The sequence below is a fragment of the Argiope bruennichi genome, chromosome X1 (genome assembly GCF_947563725.1).
Source record: "Argiope bruennichi chromosome X1, qqArgBrue1.1, whole genome shotgun sequence".
Taxonomy (NCBI): Eukaryota; Metazoa; Arthropoda; class Arachnida; order Araneae; family Araneidae; genus Argiope; species Argiope bruennichi.
This window is the reverse complement of record NC_079162.1, coordinates 6311788-6330284: the sequence shown is the minus strand read 5'-3', so window position 1 is coordinate 6330284 and position 18497 is coordinate 6311788. Positions and strand designations below refer to the sequence as shown.

The 18497-nt window shown below is 29.4% G+C and overlaps 1 protein-coding gene across 2 annotated transcripts in view; it reads right to left on the bottom strand.

Annotated features, from left to right (window-relative positions):
- Positions 1-729: 729 nt before the first annotated feature.
- The window catches only part of LOC129959515 (uncharacterized), a 56692-nt gene continuing 38924 nt past the window's right edge, over positions 730-18497 (bottom strand). Inside the window, exons 2-4 of one of the 2 annotated variants that reach the window (XM_056072381.1) lie at positions 9936-10139; positions 4049-4348; positions 730-2119 (exon numbers count right to left, since the gene is read on the bottom strand). In XM_056072381.1, the coding sequence (XP_055928356.1) occupies positions 1488-2119; positions 4049-4348; positions 9936-10139 (1136 nt within the window). In that variant the 3' untranslated portion in view covers positions 730-1487. The remainder of the gene's footprint in view (positions 2120-4048; positions 4349-9935; positions 10140-18497) is intronic. The other variant, XM_056072382.1, reaches the window with a different exon arrangement.

Sequence of the window (18497 nt, the reverse complement as noted above, 5' to 3'; positions counted from 1 at the left end):
AACTGTAGATTAGGAAGTTTAGAAAAAATTGTGCTGGCCGATTTCTACCCTGATGCAGCATAATTCCTTCACAAATGTTAAGAAAGAATGCACAAGATTAGTAATTATTGCAACACTATGTAAGTGCAATATTCCGAGTCCACTGCAATTCAAATATTCTCTAAGATATAGAGTAACAGTAGCCCTCTTTCCATTGAGACACACATTCTATTTATAAACTAATGGATTCTGTTAAAGCATGCACTAGAAAATCATCAATCATCGTAGCTTTAAAAACTTGACGAGCACCAGCATGTACTTTTGTTAATGGAACTAGTCCCAATTAGAAACACGTATGACAGTAGATATCTTAAATCTCTTTTGTAACTACGGTGGTTATTATTTACAATAAAATGAAATTTCAAAATCATCAAGCGAAAAATAGCAGGCTTTCAAAACGGTCAACCCTAATTTTATGTCAGTTTATTTTTTTAAATTTGAAATAAACTACATTGACATAAATTTCAAAGTACACAAAATCGCTATTAATATAAAAGACAATGAAACTTCCCAAATAGTGAAGTTGGATAAACTTCCACCCTTGCATTTTTTGTTCTAAAGGTAAAAATTTGACAAACACTACGGATGAAAGTGAAAAACTGATATTTTATATTTAGTGTCAAATGACAGAATCAAGTTTTCTTCTTTGAAATCTTTATTTCATGTCTAATGCAAAAACAAACCCAAAAGTTGAGTTCAAAGATATTTATTCCATACAAAATAGAACATTACAAAAAATATTCGTCAATGTATAGATTCGTTAGTATATGAAAAAGAAAATCCAAGACTTTTTTTAATCAAAGACATTAGTTTTTACTACTCGTGATCGGTATCTGTTTATTCATGATCTGAGATTTTATTTTGTATGAAAATTAAATGTTTCTAAAGTAATTAAAAGTGAACTCATTCTTTTTATTTAGTTTATTTATAATTAATTCCCTAATTTATATTTTTTATTCATAGAAGTGCTATCTAAGTTTTTGTATCTGTTATTTGAAATGAAATTGCTGGCTCAAATAGTTTCCTAGATATTGTCTTGGATAGAAAAATTTAACGTATTTTTCGTTACTATAGCATTTTCCGTATATTTGAGATTCATTCTCTTGGCTCATTTGTTGAGACAAAATATTGTTTAGACAAGCAATACTATCAAGTCTTTCACTGCAAAGTACTGTAACAAAATAAATTATTTTAATTAAAAAGTGCCAACTTGCATTGAGAGTAAGCCAGCCTTTTATTATCATGACAATACCTATATGACAACGGTGATGCAATCTAATGTTTTCTATGCGATGTTAAAAACAAAAACCAAATGGAGTTAACCAAAAATCGTTAAAAATGAGTGCTAAATAAATGTTTTCTATATACAAAAATTCATACATTAAAAAAATCACATTCCTGTACAAATAAAGACTCAAATTAGAAGTTATCAAATCTGCAACAGAACTTCAAACTTTCGTTGCTATGCAACGAGGGACCTCTCCTACCCATGATGCTTCTTTACAGTACAAAGTTTGAGCATTAGTTGCAAAAACAAAGCCACTCAGGCATTTATATTTCACTTCCATGTAGTTATTGAAAGGATACCGCTTGTTTTTCTTTGTTTCGTAGCGGTAAACAAATCCATTTGGTATCTGTGGCGCAATCATTGGAACTTCCCTTCTGTAGATGGATTCCACACAGCTGGTGTCATAGCCTGTGCTTTTGCGTCGGATTTCCTGCACAGGTCTCCGTCTTAGTTCAGCAACATCGTTTTTGGAATTAGAATTAAACTGGTACATTGTATGATAAGGTGATATACCACTGGTGTTGACTCTGGATTTTCTTGAAGTGACGAAGTTCGAGTATCCTGGGTGAACTCTATAGTATTTCTTATTGAAATTCTGACGTTTTCGCGGCCGACGGTGGTGACGTTCTTTATGATGCTTGGTATGGACTTTGTCTGTGCCATTAGTAGGTTTTGCAAAGGCTATAGAAAAGGCTTCGCCATCCTCTGTTGCACCTAGAGACAAAACTGTTTCTCTGGGCGCGTCGAGAACAGAATTCTTCTTATTCTTTTTTTGTCCTTGCCTGCGTCTTCCTGTAGAAGAGTAAGAAGATTCTTCATTCGAGATAATATTAAAGAAATATATTGGTGATACTTCTGTTAAAAATTTGCATGATAATAATATATTATAGTATATAAGATTTACTTAACTTTAGAGAAAACTATTCATATTCAAAAATGCAATAAAATACCACATGATGCCACAAGCCTTTTAAAATGTTAAAACTTGTAAAATTCTTTGGCACAACGCACAGAAATCTGCTGAATAATTATAAAAAAATCATAAGGTTTGGAAATGATAAAAATTTGGAATTTTACATTTTTCAATACTACTAGGGGGATGAAAAAGCATATATTAAATATTTACTTACTATTTTCCTTTTTTCATACGAACTATCAGATGGGGAGCAAGCAGGTGAAGAAAATAAGAGATTTATCCCAAATGGGTGACTAATAAGCAGAAGACCTTTTATGTTTTAGAATACACGGAATTGTCATTCCAAAAAAAAAAAAAACATGGAACCGATAACCCAGAGCCTCCGGCACTATTTTATGGGCAAGTTGTGAGTGCAAAGAAAAAGATAAAGTTACAGAATCGAAGTCTACAGAAATCAACATATTGCGAGAGTCACGAACCATAACCGCCTGTTTGAAAATGTTTTCCATTGACTAAGCCATTCTGAATACAGTTCTGACAATGAATTAAGCCCGTGAAAATGGCATGCATCTGGGGAGAACACATATAAGGGAGAACACATATAAGGAATAAAAGGATTAAAAGTTTCAAAATCCTAAAATATTTTCGTTTTTCCAGATTTATTTTCATAGTTGCAATCCTTTTAAAAATATAAAGCCCTCTAATTTTGTTGTAATCGACTCTAGTTGCTTGAAAAAAAGTTGATTTGTCTCATATTGAAGGAGGAATGCTCATGAGGAGGACCTCACGTAGTTACTCGATGGGATATTTTCATTTATTAAATCCATCATCGTTTGATTATGTAACAGAAAATGTTATCACAAGATGATAGCGATTGGAATTTTGGATGGTACAACTGAAATGAAATTAGGAAAAATATAATTAATTAGCTTATAATTTTCAAAAAATAATTATTAAAGTTATGTTGGGTTCTAAAAGACCATAAATTCATTTAAAACTATTCTAAAATTACCTTATCAGAAGGAGGAAAATTTCATCCGTGATTTTTACATAATTCTTAATATGGTGCTCTATAAAAAGATTTCAATGAATAGCAACATAACATAATATAATAGTAACAGCATTTTTTGGTTGTATATTAAAATTACATTTTCAGGCATCTATTAAATCATTAAAACTGCCCAAATTTATTCTGTGCTATAAATGCCGATAAAAATAAAAGTATAAAAAGAGGTTTTCTTCGGCATCAAATAAAATTCGTTATTTATGTTTTTAAACAAAAATTAAATTACTTTATAATTCGAATTTTCCTTAGTCTCTTTAATTTACTATTAATGTTGTGTTAAAATATAGTCTATTATTCGAATTTATTCTGATTAATTTGTAATCAAAGATAAAAGTGATTAGCATTGGCTTTATAACTTAATTCACTGAGGACCTATTAAAATATTTATTTTTAATTCGCTGCTGTACAATCCAAAATGCAATCATGCTAATGAAAAATGCGAATAGGACTATTTACTTTAAAACATTATTGTAATCAAAAGGCTATACCATCACGCACCTATTTAGTTCAATTATTAAAATTTATATTTATTATAATAACTTATTTATTAAAGTTAAGTGAATAATTTAATTATTAATTATATACTATCTGTTAGAACTATCAACTGTGAATGCCGATTTTTGCTATTCTTTCCTTCATTTTTAGACCCACTTTTCCTACTATTGAAATTTTTTTTCCATGTTTCACTCTCTTATCAGTAGTCGAAAAATCCTATTTGATGATTAAAAAAAAGTGAGACCTGTACTTTCATCCGCTTTAAAGCGTTGTTTTTTCAGTTCTTCCAATTGCCTGTGCCTCAGCTCTGCAATATCGATTTCTTCTTTCACCAAAATCTTCGGCCCCGGTGTGCTTTGTGGGCCTAAAGCAAGAACTTGCTCCTGTGATGGCCAGATGCCATTGATGAGAGGTAATCGTCGAGGTCCATCTCCATAAACAGTCGATGTCTCATCGCCCCAATTGAAGAGCTGTCGCTGCTTTTCGGTCTTCCACTGATCGTGATGACTCTCATGTGGAACTGTGGAATTGTATTGGTGAGGCCCTGAAAAATGAGAAAACCCTTTAATATATTATTTCATTCATCGAATCTTCCGAAAGCCATCACGCAGTTACTACCGCACGGGAAGTTGCCTTATTATTTACCCCTGCTGATGGATATATTAATTGTCATCAGAATTTCAGTTGCATTTTTCAATATTCCAGATTGAATGATTTCAATGAAATTATTCAAAAATCAAAAACACTCAATAATATATGAATGAATTTAGATCTCTTCGTGCCTACTTAGCGTTTAAGGAAAAAAATTTATATAATCAAAACAAATTTTAAGTACACATTTTTATAAGTCGAAAGTAAAAATTGATCACTGTAAATATTAAAAAATCTTACATTTTTTTTTTCAAATCTCATATTAAATCAAAATTTAATTATCTTAACGATTAATTGATAGTTAATAATTTCTCTAATATCGTACTGGGAATCCTAAAGTATTAAAATACTGTATTGTTATCAAGAACAAATTAGTTTTCAATCGTTTTAAAATTGCATCTTTTCAGACAGGAAATAGATGAAATCGAATAACACTGTGTAGAAATTGTTTTTGATAATAAATATGATAAATTTTTTTAAAAAAAGACACTTTTATCAGTGATTTAAAAAGAAAAAAAAATCAAAAATAGGTCAAAACAAAAGTCGCAAAACCTGAAGTGCAAAGAGAAATGCTCTAAATAAATGAAATTGTAATCAAATTTATAGCATATTTCATTTTTTAGACAATGAATGTTTTGATATTATTTTTTGTTTCTAATGAAGCATTTTATGTTTGCAATTATGTGGCCTTTTATCCTTCTCCTGTTGTTTTCTGCGCCTCATGCTCTCACCTTATTTTGACATTTGAATTTTTGATAAAAAAATTATTCTTCCGTGATAAAACACTGAAAAAAAAGCATTTTTTCAATATAATAACAATTTCTTTTGAAAGAGAGTTTCTTGTATTTAGCATTTTCGACTTTTAAGTCTTATGATATTCAATGCGACATAGGAAAGGACGTAAATCAACCAAGCTTTATCAGAAACCCTGTTGGCGCTGAACACCAATTCAGCTGGCCTTCTTTAAATTTACATTCATATTTTAAACAGTCATATAAAATAAAAAACAGTCAAAGAAAATTGTCTTTTATTGACATTCTAGATTTCTAGGGACAAAAACATTCTAATTTGTGCACAGCTGTATATTTAATATTTTACTAGAATACTAAATGTTAGGAAATTTCGGCATTAAGGTTATAAATTCCAAATTATTTTGTCTCCCGTACTTTATTGAAAAAAAATGATGCAATGCATTTTGAACCTGCTTTTGTGCGTCATTGGTATGAATAAATCACTTCACGTGACATTAAACATTTAACTATTTAATCGGTATCGCATCTGATATTTATGTAACCTAGCAACTGTAATATAAAAACTTTAGAATTAAGACATGAGAAAAATACGTGTCGTTATGTTTGCAAGATGTTTTGTTTCGGTATTGGTCTCAGGTCCTGTAATGACCGTTTATGTTTTTATAAGTTTTCCCCGTCATATCTGTAAATAGTTCATCATGTGTTCAATTCCATTTCCTCGTAATAAATTGTATTTAAATTAAATCTTTCCGTTTGTCGGACCCAATCTTTGGAGACTTTTTATTCATCATCATTTCCACTGCAATACTCTGATATCAAACGGCTGAATTCCCAGCCGTTTTATAAAATATCATTGTAACACTAAATATTTTAGTCTCATTGATAATCTTCTTATTTTAAGAATAGATACTTTAATTCTCTTATAATTTTCTTAATTTCTTATGGAAAATAATTGGTTTTATCAAAAATATTCATTCAAAATAAAACAGTAAAAACATGAAATTATTCAATGTCAATTAATCTTATGTTTAATTATCGTTTAATATACTAACTGATAATTAAGAGCTTTCTAAATTTTTTAAATTTTTCTATTATATTCGGAAATTAATAACTACAAATTTTAACGTATCTAGCAAATGAAGAAATGAATAAAAAACCGATTACAATTGCAATCTTACAAGTATGAGACATGCGAAATTTAAGTAAAAGAGTTAAAAACACAATTTTATGTGTGAAAAGTAGGAATGTGTTTTCATCACTTTCTATTTTTTCGTTTTAATTTATAATTTACTAGCCGCCTTTGGCGACCAGCCGGTTCGCCAGTATCACCGCTCGCTACAATTTTCAATTAAACATTTTAAGTAACTGGTATCTTAATAGATTCTCAAACAAAACATTTATAATCTTTAAATTTTGATAGTCATACCAAACTTATACTGTTATTTAGATCGTTTCGTTCAATTTACTATATATATTTTGCTAATTTGTTGTCATTTCCGGTAAAACTTCAACTTTAATTTAAAGTGGAAATGATGAAATTCCAATTAATATAAAAATATTTTTTAATGAAGCCAAGCGTTTTATTTTATTTATCATCTTTATTGTTATTTATTAATTATTATTATTATTGAATATGAGCAAACAGAATCGCTCAGTATTTAAGTCTTATGTGAACTACAAAATATTTTTCATAATTTATGTAATATCTCAAACAATAATTCAACAAAAATTTCTCAAATTCAGCATAAAATTCAGTTTTTAGTTTTGCTTTCAAAAGGATTGAAATGAAATCAATAATAATATTTTGTTCCGGCCTATAAACATATTTCAAAAATTATGAAGTCTAAATTTAATGCAGTAAGGTATCATATTCTGAGAAATATTCTGGACACACCAAATTTTAAATAAATAAATGAATGAAGGAAGGAATTCTATTTTCCACGATTAACTAAGACTTATTTATGAAGTTTTGAATGTTAAAAATTTAGAAAAACTCAACATTTTCATAAACTTAGGCCAATTAATCTTGAGAAACCTGCGCGCTGATTGGCGTATTTTCTTTGAAACGATCGATGGAAAATCTAAAATTATCCCTTTTTTTATTGAATAGTGATATTCAAATTTTCATAAATCAGTCAGTTTAAGTGATTGATTTAGTTGATTGGAAATTAACTCTTTTTATTTAAAATATTATTGTTTCAAGAACATTTTGTTAATCATGATTTCCACAGCAGAAGCTTTATGTAAAATCAAAAATTCGTTATTTATTAGAGCATTTATTGAATCAAGTTACATAAAATATAATTATTTTCCATTTAGATCATTTTAGCAGATCTGTGTCTTACTAAAGGTTTACAAATTAGCTGTGTGGCCCTGATTTGAATGGATATCCGGTTCATATTAAACAAAACTTGCCTTAAAATAAAACTGATTTATTGGATTAATAATATAGAGAGTGTAAAAGATCATAAAATAATTTTTCTTGAATTTATTTTTTAGAAAAAACAATATTTCATATTTGTTTAATTTCCTACAGACACGTGCCGAAAATTATATTTTTGCAGATTTCATTTCCAAAAAGATTTAATTTATTTTTAATTGGAGCTTTAATTAACGTGATGGCAACACTTTGAAAAAAGCTAATTTTTCCCATGAATGCGAAACGTGCTCGTGCAGCTTAAATTTTATTTTTATTTTGTACGAAAAAAATTGTTGAAAAATATAGTTAAAATATTTATTTAAAAATTCATTAAAAATAGAAATTTAATTTTAAGGTTAAAACATTGCTATCATTTAAAAGGTAAATTTTTGATCTTTAACTTCATGTAAAAATCTTTTTTGTGCGGTAATATTTTCGGATGTTATAGCAAAAATACACTAAAATTTCGCTTAATTTTTAAATAAATAAAATTCTAATTAAAAATTCGAAAAAATAAGCCTCAGGTGCACATTCCCGGCCTCCAAGGTATACACGTGCCAAATTTGGTAGCTGTAGGTTGAATGGTCTGGCATGTAGAACGCCAACACACACACACACACACACACACATTGAGCTTTATTATAAGTATAGATTATTATTTGAAATATAATGAAATATTGAATTTTTGACAAATTCACTGTCAAGGGGCAGCCTATGTGCAATATCAAAATTTAATTGCATTAATCGATTAACTGAAAGTTAAATTTTTAAATCTTAAAATAGTGTATCCATAATGACAATACACAAAATTAAAGATCTCAAGTAAGAAAAACGTCAATAACCAAATTTCTTATTTAGAAGTATGAACCAAGTCATAATAATGACGAGAATATAAATGTAATATTAATTGTGATAGAAGAAAAGACGTTAATGCGGATTATTTATTATTTCCGTTCAACCGTCTTAAAGCTGACTGAAAAATTAATAGAATCACGGAAAAAACGGAATCAATTCTAAGTTGAATTCCGTTTTCAATCAATAATGGGTATTATGTAGACCTGGATAGAGGAAAGAAACCCGATTCGTGTAATTCATTGAAATTTCTGTCCATTCATTGAAAGCTGATTGTATTTGGGCTGAAATGGAAACAAAGCTGGACATACTTTCGAGTAGAGGGATTTTACGTTCAATGCGTTTACTTTTATGTATAACGTATGTCCCTGCTCGCAAGTACTTTCTTGTTCTCGAAAAATAAGGTTCAGTGTGCGCGTTAGGTTAGATCATTTCTCGTATAGATTGATGTATGCAATTGAAATGCGATTCCATTGAAAATGAAACTCCTGTTCTATTTTATGTTCTGGAAAAATGTGAAATTGCTAGGTGGTTATATTTATGTATTTTAAATCGAAGAATATTATGAAAATGAATCGTGTTTGTATCCAAAAGTATTGCACTGTTGTAGTTTCCGAGGAAGATTCTTTATCGTCAAGTGGATTTTATTTACCGAATTGTCCAAATTGAAATGCCTTAAAGAGTAAGTACTTTCGTTCCTTTTTGAATCTTATTCCTCATTCCAACTATTTGTTCTCAACAACATTAGCGAAGAACAGCAAATAATAAGGAATTTTCTTGCTTGGAATTTGTATCAGAAGAACATTCGTAAATGATGACTGAATCAGTTGAGGAGATCAGTTATTGAAATGAGAGATAAATCAGTTCATCACCTTTGTCGGTTATTATTAATAGCCGATTCATTCATTAACTGTAATATATATATGTATATAAATATACAAAATCGGGAATTTAAAAAATACTCTAAAGAAAAGAAATCTTCTGTTTTTTGATATAACATTATTGATTGCTATATGCTGCGTACCAATAACTTTAAATGATAATAAACTAAATGATTCAAAATTAAATTTTCAAGTCTTCCTTGTAGGAAATCCGTTTTATAAACTCTTTTGTATATTATTCCCATTATACTTCCAACATAATGGCTCATAGATACGGTATATTTTCATTTGTTTCCTATTTTAAAGTGTCTAATAAAATGTTAGATTACCGTTGAGACAGATTCGTCTGACAATCCTAATGAAGGGCGGAAATTATTATCATCATGCTCATTGCATTTAGAGAAAAACAATGCATACATTCTGCCGAAATAATTAATTGACTCATTTTAAACTGCAGTTAGGATCACTTCAATTCCAAAGAAATAAAGGCCAGCAAGACAATTTATGAATGAAAAATGAAGATCTTATAATTACTAATTGCTCCAGCAAATCGAAAATGAAAAGCGAAGATCTTACATTTTCTGATTGGAATACATTCCGGAGCAGAATTTGTCCACACATTCTTGACGCAGTAGGCAACAGGGGTCCCTCTCATTTGATATCCTGGATGGCAGCGGAAATGGACCAGCTCCCCATTGCGGAAGATAAAGCTCAGTCCATTGTCCGGGGCTCTCGGGGCTGGACAGTTCAAATTATTCCAAGATGAAATTGCAACATGAGCTACAATCAGAATAAAATAAAATGAAATTCAAAATGAAAAGATTGCAAAAATCATAAAGTTACTTTGATTAGGCTCAACATTTTTTTAGCAAAAGTCTGGAATTAAAAAAACATAATACTCTAAGCAAATGAAAATTTGAATCGCATTCGTAATATCTTTTATTTTTAATGAATATTAAGAGTTTTTTTTTTTTTTGTATAATATTCATTGTTTTCAGCGTCACACCCTTTACAATTTTGTCTTGGGAAAAAAAATTACTATCTACTTTTTAGGACACTATTAAAAGAACGTTCTAAGAACTTTTTTCTATTTTTATTATTTTCTATTTTTTGATTTATAATATATTTCATAATTCAATTTAATAAATTAATATTTTTTTAATTCAATTTTGCTGACAGGTGACTAAATACGTCTGGAATCATAAGTTTAATTAAAATCAACTGATTAACATCTGAAAATATTAAAATGATCATTAAAATTTCTCACTATTAGTACACGAAGGTGTGTATGAAAATTAGAATCTAAAATTCCTTGTTTAGGAAAACGAAGCAAGTCAAAAATGTTTAAAAACAGGATTCAAAACTAAGAGTAAGCATATTTCCTATTTTAACCTTTCAAAATATCACATTTTTTCATGCTTTGTGTTTAAAAGAAAAATAACTGAAGACATTTCTATAGATGCGAAGGCAGAGTTTTGAAATATGCAAATGCTCTACAAGATCATCAGAGACTTTCACCGAATTTTCTATTCTTTTCAATCATATTTTTTAATTATAATTGTTTTGTACAAATTATATGTAACTTAGATGATGAAGTTTCTTAAGAACTTTCTTTCCTATTTTCACTATGAGCCCTAAAAATTGCCGTGAGGATGATTTGCAAGAGATCGAGATCTTTAGCAAAATTATGGACATCGGATACTATATACAAAAATAAATATATTTGAAATATTTCACTATAAAATGAAAGATTAAGATAAACATATGACTTGAGATATTCACTGAAGAGCTTTGTTTAACGAAAGGTTAATCCAAACACCATCAAATCAGACAGAAAGATTGATATATACATGTACAACCTCGCCGTCAACAGAGAAAAACATTCCAAACCAAAGGCGACCAAATGGGAAAATTCTGATTGCAATCCGAAGTTTAATCCAAGCTCTGAAAGTCAAGTAGATACAAAGTAAATGCTACTAGCTATATATTACTATAACATTTCATCTAAGTATTGATACATAAACTTGAAGGTCATTATTCAGAAATATTTTTCTTTCCAACTGAATAAATACTACATATATTGAGAAAAATGAAGGTAGAGCCGTAAATTTTCAGCAACTAGCGATATATATGAATCATTTAGTTGAAAAGAAAAGAAACTATCTTATAGAGTAGGAGTTTATCATCCAGAAATAGTCTCCTTCTTTATGATTTGGTATTCAGGTTCCGAACTCAAAATTTGATCAGCGCCATAGAAAAGAGAAATTTTCTTTGCATGTTGAATTTTAACAGTTTCGTTTTTAGAGAGGCCGTTTTGAATGCATTTTCTAGATATATTTGAGTAGAAAGTGTTGACACAATTCTTTCTCACAAAAAAAAAAAAAAAAAAAAAAAAAATTATAATAATAATAATTAATTTTTTTTTTTTTTCATCTGAAGAAAACTAAAGTTGCATGTAACAGAAGTGAATGGTTCAGATTCAGTTTCATTCAATATTAACTGTTCTGCGCTTGAAATATATATATCAGACTTGGTTAAAATAATCAGAGAATTTTATAAAAATTCATATCCTGATATTTTCTAAATTACAGAAACAGAGAGAGATTTATTATCGACTGCACGACTTTTGAAAAGAAAAAGATTCTTTAGCAAATGCATTTCTTGAAATATTCGAAATGGTCTTTTAAATATTTTTTTTCTTTGCGTAAAAGTTTTTCTTAAGTATAAAATTTGAATATATATATAAAGGGGAATAAGATAATTACAAAGTAATTAAAATTCTTTTACAATAGATTTTTTTTATCAAAAGTAACATACCTACTACTGCATTTATTTTAGCCTTACATTTCCGTGTTATTTTTAAATTTTTAATTAAAATCAATTCAGTTTAATTTTTATAAAAAGTCTGTAATTGCCTCTCTACAATTTCTATGTAAAAATCTACCAACATGATTTCCAAAAAATATCATAATTATTATTTTTATCAGATGATTATTAAAATATTCAAAATTAATTCAAAAAGACAAAATGTCAATTATACTGAATCATTGAGCAATGTTGTATAAATTACAGCCCCACTACTCTATGCTCTTCAATTTTCGAAAATGTCTAACATATACGAGCAAGTCCTTTGTTGATTTTATATTTCTTGATAAATTCACATATTATACATTTAACATTACAAAATTGCTATCGCTAAATGCGCTAGTTACAAAGTTTTATTCACAATGAGCTCTGTTATAATTGTTGCTTCATCTTGTTACCATTTTTGTCAGATTTTTTGAATACGAAATTAATATTGTATAATTTCTTTTCTGGTTATTAATTGTAGTTTTCAACTTGAAGAAATAGAAGAATGTTTTATTTCTTGTGGAGAAAGAATGGAATTCTTGACCTTAATTATGAATATTTTTAAAAGTATTTAAATGAGTGAAAAGTAGATTTCAAAATTCCATGTTTACAAACATGAAGGAGGTCAAGTTAAATAAAAATTTGTAGCAAAGAAATGTTATATTTGATAGGTTAATACAAGCTTTTTTTTTATTTTAAGTTCTCAAAATTGATCGTTACAAACTAGATTGTATCCATTCTTAAAAGAAACTACCAAATGATAAAAGAATCTGTCCAAGTTACCTTTATCAAGAACAATATTCTTGAGCTTGTAAAGAATCACAAATTAATTCAACAACAATAACAACAACAAAATGCAAATAAATAACTCGTCGACTGGAAGAGAGAAAAAGCTCTGAATTCTTTTGCAGAACAAAAGCATAGAAAAGAAACAATCAACCATACATCTGGAATCTTCAAGCCTATTCGGAAGAACAGAGGTTAAATCTGAAAGTGAAAGAATCTGAAGGCGCCAATTGCTTCTTTCGCATTGCCACTTGTTTCCTTTTTGTCAATCATGCAAAAGCATTTTTACATATTAAGTAATAAGTAAATAAAAATGCACTTTTATTTGCGAACAAAAAAGTTGACTTTTTATTTTAATTTTTTTCCACTTTTCAGAATTTGAAACTCTTTTTTAAATCCATTATTACAAACATTCCGAAAGCTTGAAATCAGTTTTTTTTAAAACTTTTTATTCTAAATGACGCCGTGTATCCAAATTGACTTACTTTAAAAGTTTTAGTGCTTATATCAATATTGTCAGAAAATGCTAAAAATCATTTTATTCTATAAATAAATCGATTCAATTGCTGATCTTTAATAAATCTGAAACGTTTTATGAGAGTGAGGCATTTGAATATTCAAAATGCAAGCTATTGTTGTAAATAATTCAAGAATCAATCCTTTGTATCTCTCATGCTAATTTGTTATTTGATGCAACTGTTTAGCTGCACAGATGCAGTTTTAATCTCTTTTGGATATTTCAGTTATTGAAATATATGAAGCTATAACATTATTTTTACTTCTTTCTACCTTAAAATTGAAATATTTGTTTTCCTTTTACTTTATTTTAGATAATATGAAGATTTAGTTCAATTCATTGGGCACATCTAATTGCTTTGAAACTGATATTAAGGTATACTTAATTGATTCATATAGTAAGTTTAAATAATAGTAAACAGCTGTAACAAATAATTTTGTCTCCAAAAATTAAAATGAAGATGTCATTCCCATGAGAATAAAAATTAAATTAGCATCTCGTTTACTTACAATATATTTACAATACGAGATTATAATTAAATTATTATTTCAAAGTATGCAATTTAAAAAGGTTCAAAATTTTTACTATTTTCAGAAAAATGGAGGGTTGCTGATGAATCAATCTTTTTCTGCTATGTTTGCAGAGATAGTTCATTTTTAGATGCAAAAAGTTAACCAAATAATAAATTTTCAATGAAAGAAAAAACATATAGCTTTAGATCCTTGTATACTGAGGTGACAAAAGTCATGGGATAACAATATGCAAATTTAGAAATTGCAGTAGTATCGTGTACAAAATGTATAAATGGACAGTGCTGTTTTTACATGAAATGGACTAGGTCCTCTGGTGTAATTGAACCGAGTATTCACTGGAAATGGTTTTATTCACCTACTAGAAGACCACTTGCAGCCATTCAAGGACTTCATGTATCCAAACAAAGATGGAATTTTCATGAATGGCAATATGCCATGTCACCTGGCCACAATTGTTCGCCATTGGTTTGAAGAACATTCTAGATAATTCCGGCGAATGACTTGGTCACCTAGATCGTCCAACATGAATCCCATCGAACACTTATGGGACATAATCGAGAGGTCAATTCGTATACAAGTTCCAGCACCAGCAACACTTTCGGAATTATGGGCTTCTATAGAGTCAGCATGGTTCAATATTAATGCAGGAGACTTCCAATGACTTATAGAATCCATACTATCTCATAGTCGCCGGACAAAAGAAGGTCCTATAGAAGGTATGCCATGACTTTCATCACTTCAGTGCGTAATACGTTGAAACACAGAGACACAAGCTCCTTTATTATTAATAGACAGGAATACGATCATTGTTAACTTTATTTGCTGATTTTATTGATTTTCACAAATGATTCTCAATAGATGATGAACCTGAACAAAATCTCTTTATTTCTACATGCATTCAACGCCATCGCTTAGCTCTCTCAGCCTCTAACATCGAACATTCAAGGGAAAGAGCAACAACAACAACAACAAAAAGATACAAATGAAGGCATAGCCACCAGACAACCTAGAAGTCATAGCAATGATCTCATCTTTGGAGAAGATATAATATACAACATACAATACGGAACATTCCCCCCCCCCTCCCCGGGTTGAATGTTATATTCAACCCCTTTTAGCACAATTTACAATAGTATATAGCAATAATATCTTGGTTCTAAAATGATGTGCCTTCAATTACACACTAAAGGAATTATACACTGCATACTACAGTATTTAGTGTAAAAATAAGAATACTCATTATTACTCATTTGAAAGGTAAAACAGAAATTTTAGTGATTGGAAGTTTAAATATTCCATTTTTAGTTTTCACCAATACCACTCTAACCTTATAATCTTTACCGTGATATATTTCGACCAAGAGGCCAAATACACACTGCTAAATTATCCTCCTTTAAAACTACAATATCACCTACTTTTACATTTTATTTGGTAAACACCTATTTTGTACGCTGTTGCAGATTATTCAGATAATTAACGCTCCATTTTTTTCCAAATTTTCTGTACGGCTTCTCTGTCACAGGCGTAATCTGTTGCTTTCAATATTTACAAGAGAGTGTAGTTTAAAACCTGCCTACAAGAAAATGAGGAAGTGTTAAAATTTCAAAATCTTCCCCATCTGAAGAAAGTGGCATTAGAGAGCACGAATTTAACAGTGCCTCAATTTAATCCTAATGGGTTAACCAGTTAAACTTTGTGTCTGGGCTAAAGAGTTATTTCCTGTTCTGAGAAAATGAATGAATCGATTATGCTGTTTCCCACAAAAACAATTCTTAGCTCTACATAATTTTATATTGCAGTCAGATGAACAAACATTTAAAACACAAACTATTTGCTCTGATGATATTCATTATTTTATTAACACTCCAATTCTTAAAAAAGATATAATGGATGTGATTCCTTTACAACTCGCGTTTTTAATGGAAGGCAGATAAGCATTTGAAATATTTTTTGACCCACGAAAACTACTGTTTTGATTTCATAACACTGCGTTTCGAATTTTGATTGACGTTTAGGAGAGATATTTGGTTCACTTTGAATTTTTCCTTTAGGTTATATGAAAATGTCACATTCGCTCTTGTGGTTTCTATCACGATTCTTCTTGTATGGTCTAACGAGAGTCTCAATTATTTTTTCCGAAACTATTCCTTCACATATTGATTTTAAATCCTTCACTTCTCGCAATATTCAAAAGTCGCACTTTATCTAGATGCGAAATGAACATAGCTTTCATTAGGCAATTTTTGTGACTTTTGAAATGAATTTAGAAATTCATTAAGTGTGGGTTGAAATCCATGGCTCTTCAATTTTCGTAATTATTCATATCTTCCTCCCGAAGACACGCTTTCTTTCCAAGAATATTTAATAAAATTTCGGGGGTGAATTTTTCAGGAACATTGTTTTGTGTTTTGTTTTGAACAGCTTTTCAATTGACTGAAAAAATAAATGAAAAGACTCTTCTCTTTGAAGTTCAAGTTTTGATACTCTTCATTAAACTTTCAATATTACATTCGTTTGTTGCATACTATTCTGTAAATTGTCGCTCTGATTTAATTGATGACGTAGATAAGCAATTTCTACTTCTTTTTCTAACTGTGAAAGTGAAATACGCTCACATTCTAGTTCTTTATTTTCATTTTCAACCCTTCATTGCTCACGTTGACACTCTAATACACAAACAACAACAGTTTCAAATGATTCTTTATCATTTTTATAAAATCACACATTCCTCTATCAAATTTCTTAATTCAAAAACTTTAGCATCCATCTAAATTTAACTCTAATGTAACAACTTTTAACTCCTCCTTTTTTAATTCAGCAACACTCATTTTCAAAAAAAAAAAAAAAAAAAAAATGAATCCAATTTTTCTCTTATGATTTATATATGAATGACACCGGCATCTCACCAAGCGAAGAAGTCAAATGAATCTCCACGAAGTCAAACGCACTACTATATCCAGATGAATCTCCATGACAGTAGAAAGATTCACACACTTTTCACCATCCCGTTAACTCTATTTTGCTGGTTCTATCGATTTTCACAAATGATTCTCAACAGATGATGAACCTGGGCCTTTATTTCACTTAGCTCTCTCTGCCTATTACATCGAACATTGAGAGCAGCAACGACAACAACAAAATACAAATGAAGGCATCAGGCAACTTGAGAGTCATTACAATCACATCTTCGGAGAAAATATAATATACATCAAACATGTTTGTAAAACCGGTGTTTTGGGCCTGAATTTTTACTCGCTTCCAGATTTATTTCGAAATTTCGTACATTTATGTATTCTCAATGAGAATGCACTATTTTAATATTTTCAAAACATAATAATTATTTCATTTGTTTATATAATGAAATGTGGGTTTCATGCGATTGGCGTCATCTGGCATCCCTTCACTTGTCCTTTGTATTACAACTTAATACAAATCTAAATAAGGCTTCTTAGGATCATTCAAAATCTCTCGCACGATAAAAGATCTTTCACAAATAATAATCATCTGGGCATTGGTTAATAATTCCTTCAGCAAGTAAATATTTATTAAATATTTATTAAATTTTTATAAAAATAAATTGTTAAATAATAAATAAATAAATTATTATATATTATTTTTGATGCCCAACAAATCCCGATCGTAAAATAAAAGGTAAATTGCATGATGATATCCGCTTCATCTTGATAATGTTGGACCCAATTTGATTTGAAGCTTCTAAAGAAATATTTCAAATCCTATTTGTTATATACAAAGAATTTAGTAAATTCATGCAAGTCAGATGGTTTTTTAATGTGCTTAGCTCAGATTAAGAGGAAATTTCATGCCACGGCAATTATCTAGATGTTGTTAGCTGTATTTTGAATAGAAATTAAGGTAAATGGCAGAATTTAGAGTGAAGAAATTGTGTCTTTTTATTTGCAAATACTCTGTTAATATTTTACAAATTCAATTTTGTTTTCAAGAAATCATTGCATGAAGGGCAACATTCATCACTTATAATCATGGAGCAAGGGTAACACAGAATATGCACTCGGATAGAAGAAAGATGATTCCGAGGTTTCTATAAAGTAACATGGAAGGAAACAGACAAAGGGTTACATATTTTCATAAAATTTGCAGAACAGTGTTCATTTACATTGATGGGCAATTATAAGTGAAGGATGATACACTGTTGTCCACAGCAACTACAAAATTATAACAACAAACTGCGAAAAATTAAATTAGGTGCGCGATAGAATAAGAAAAGGTGTGCATATCCAAATTTTAATTTCCTCGTTTGATCATCCCGTGACAGAATTTATAAGAGATTTAAAGAATTAAATACATGCGGACATTTCTTATCCCGAATGAAAACTTTACTGGAAACATTGAAATGGAAAACTTGAAATTTTTGGTACATTCCCAAAATCATTTAAATGACTTTATACGTCGCCGTATTATTAGAATGATCAA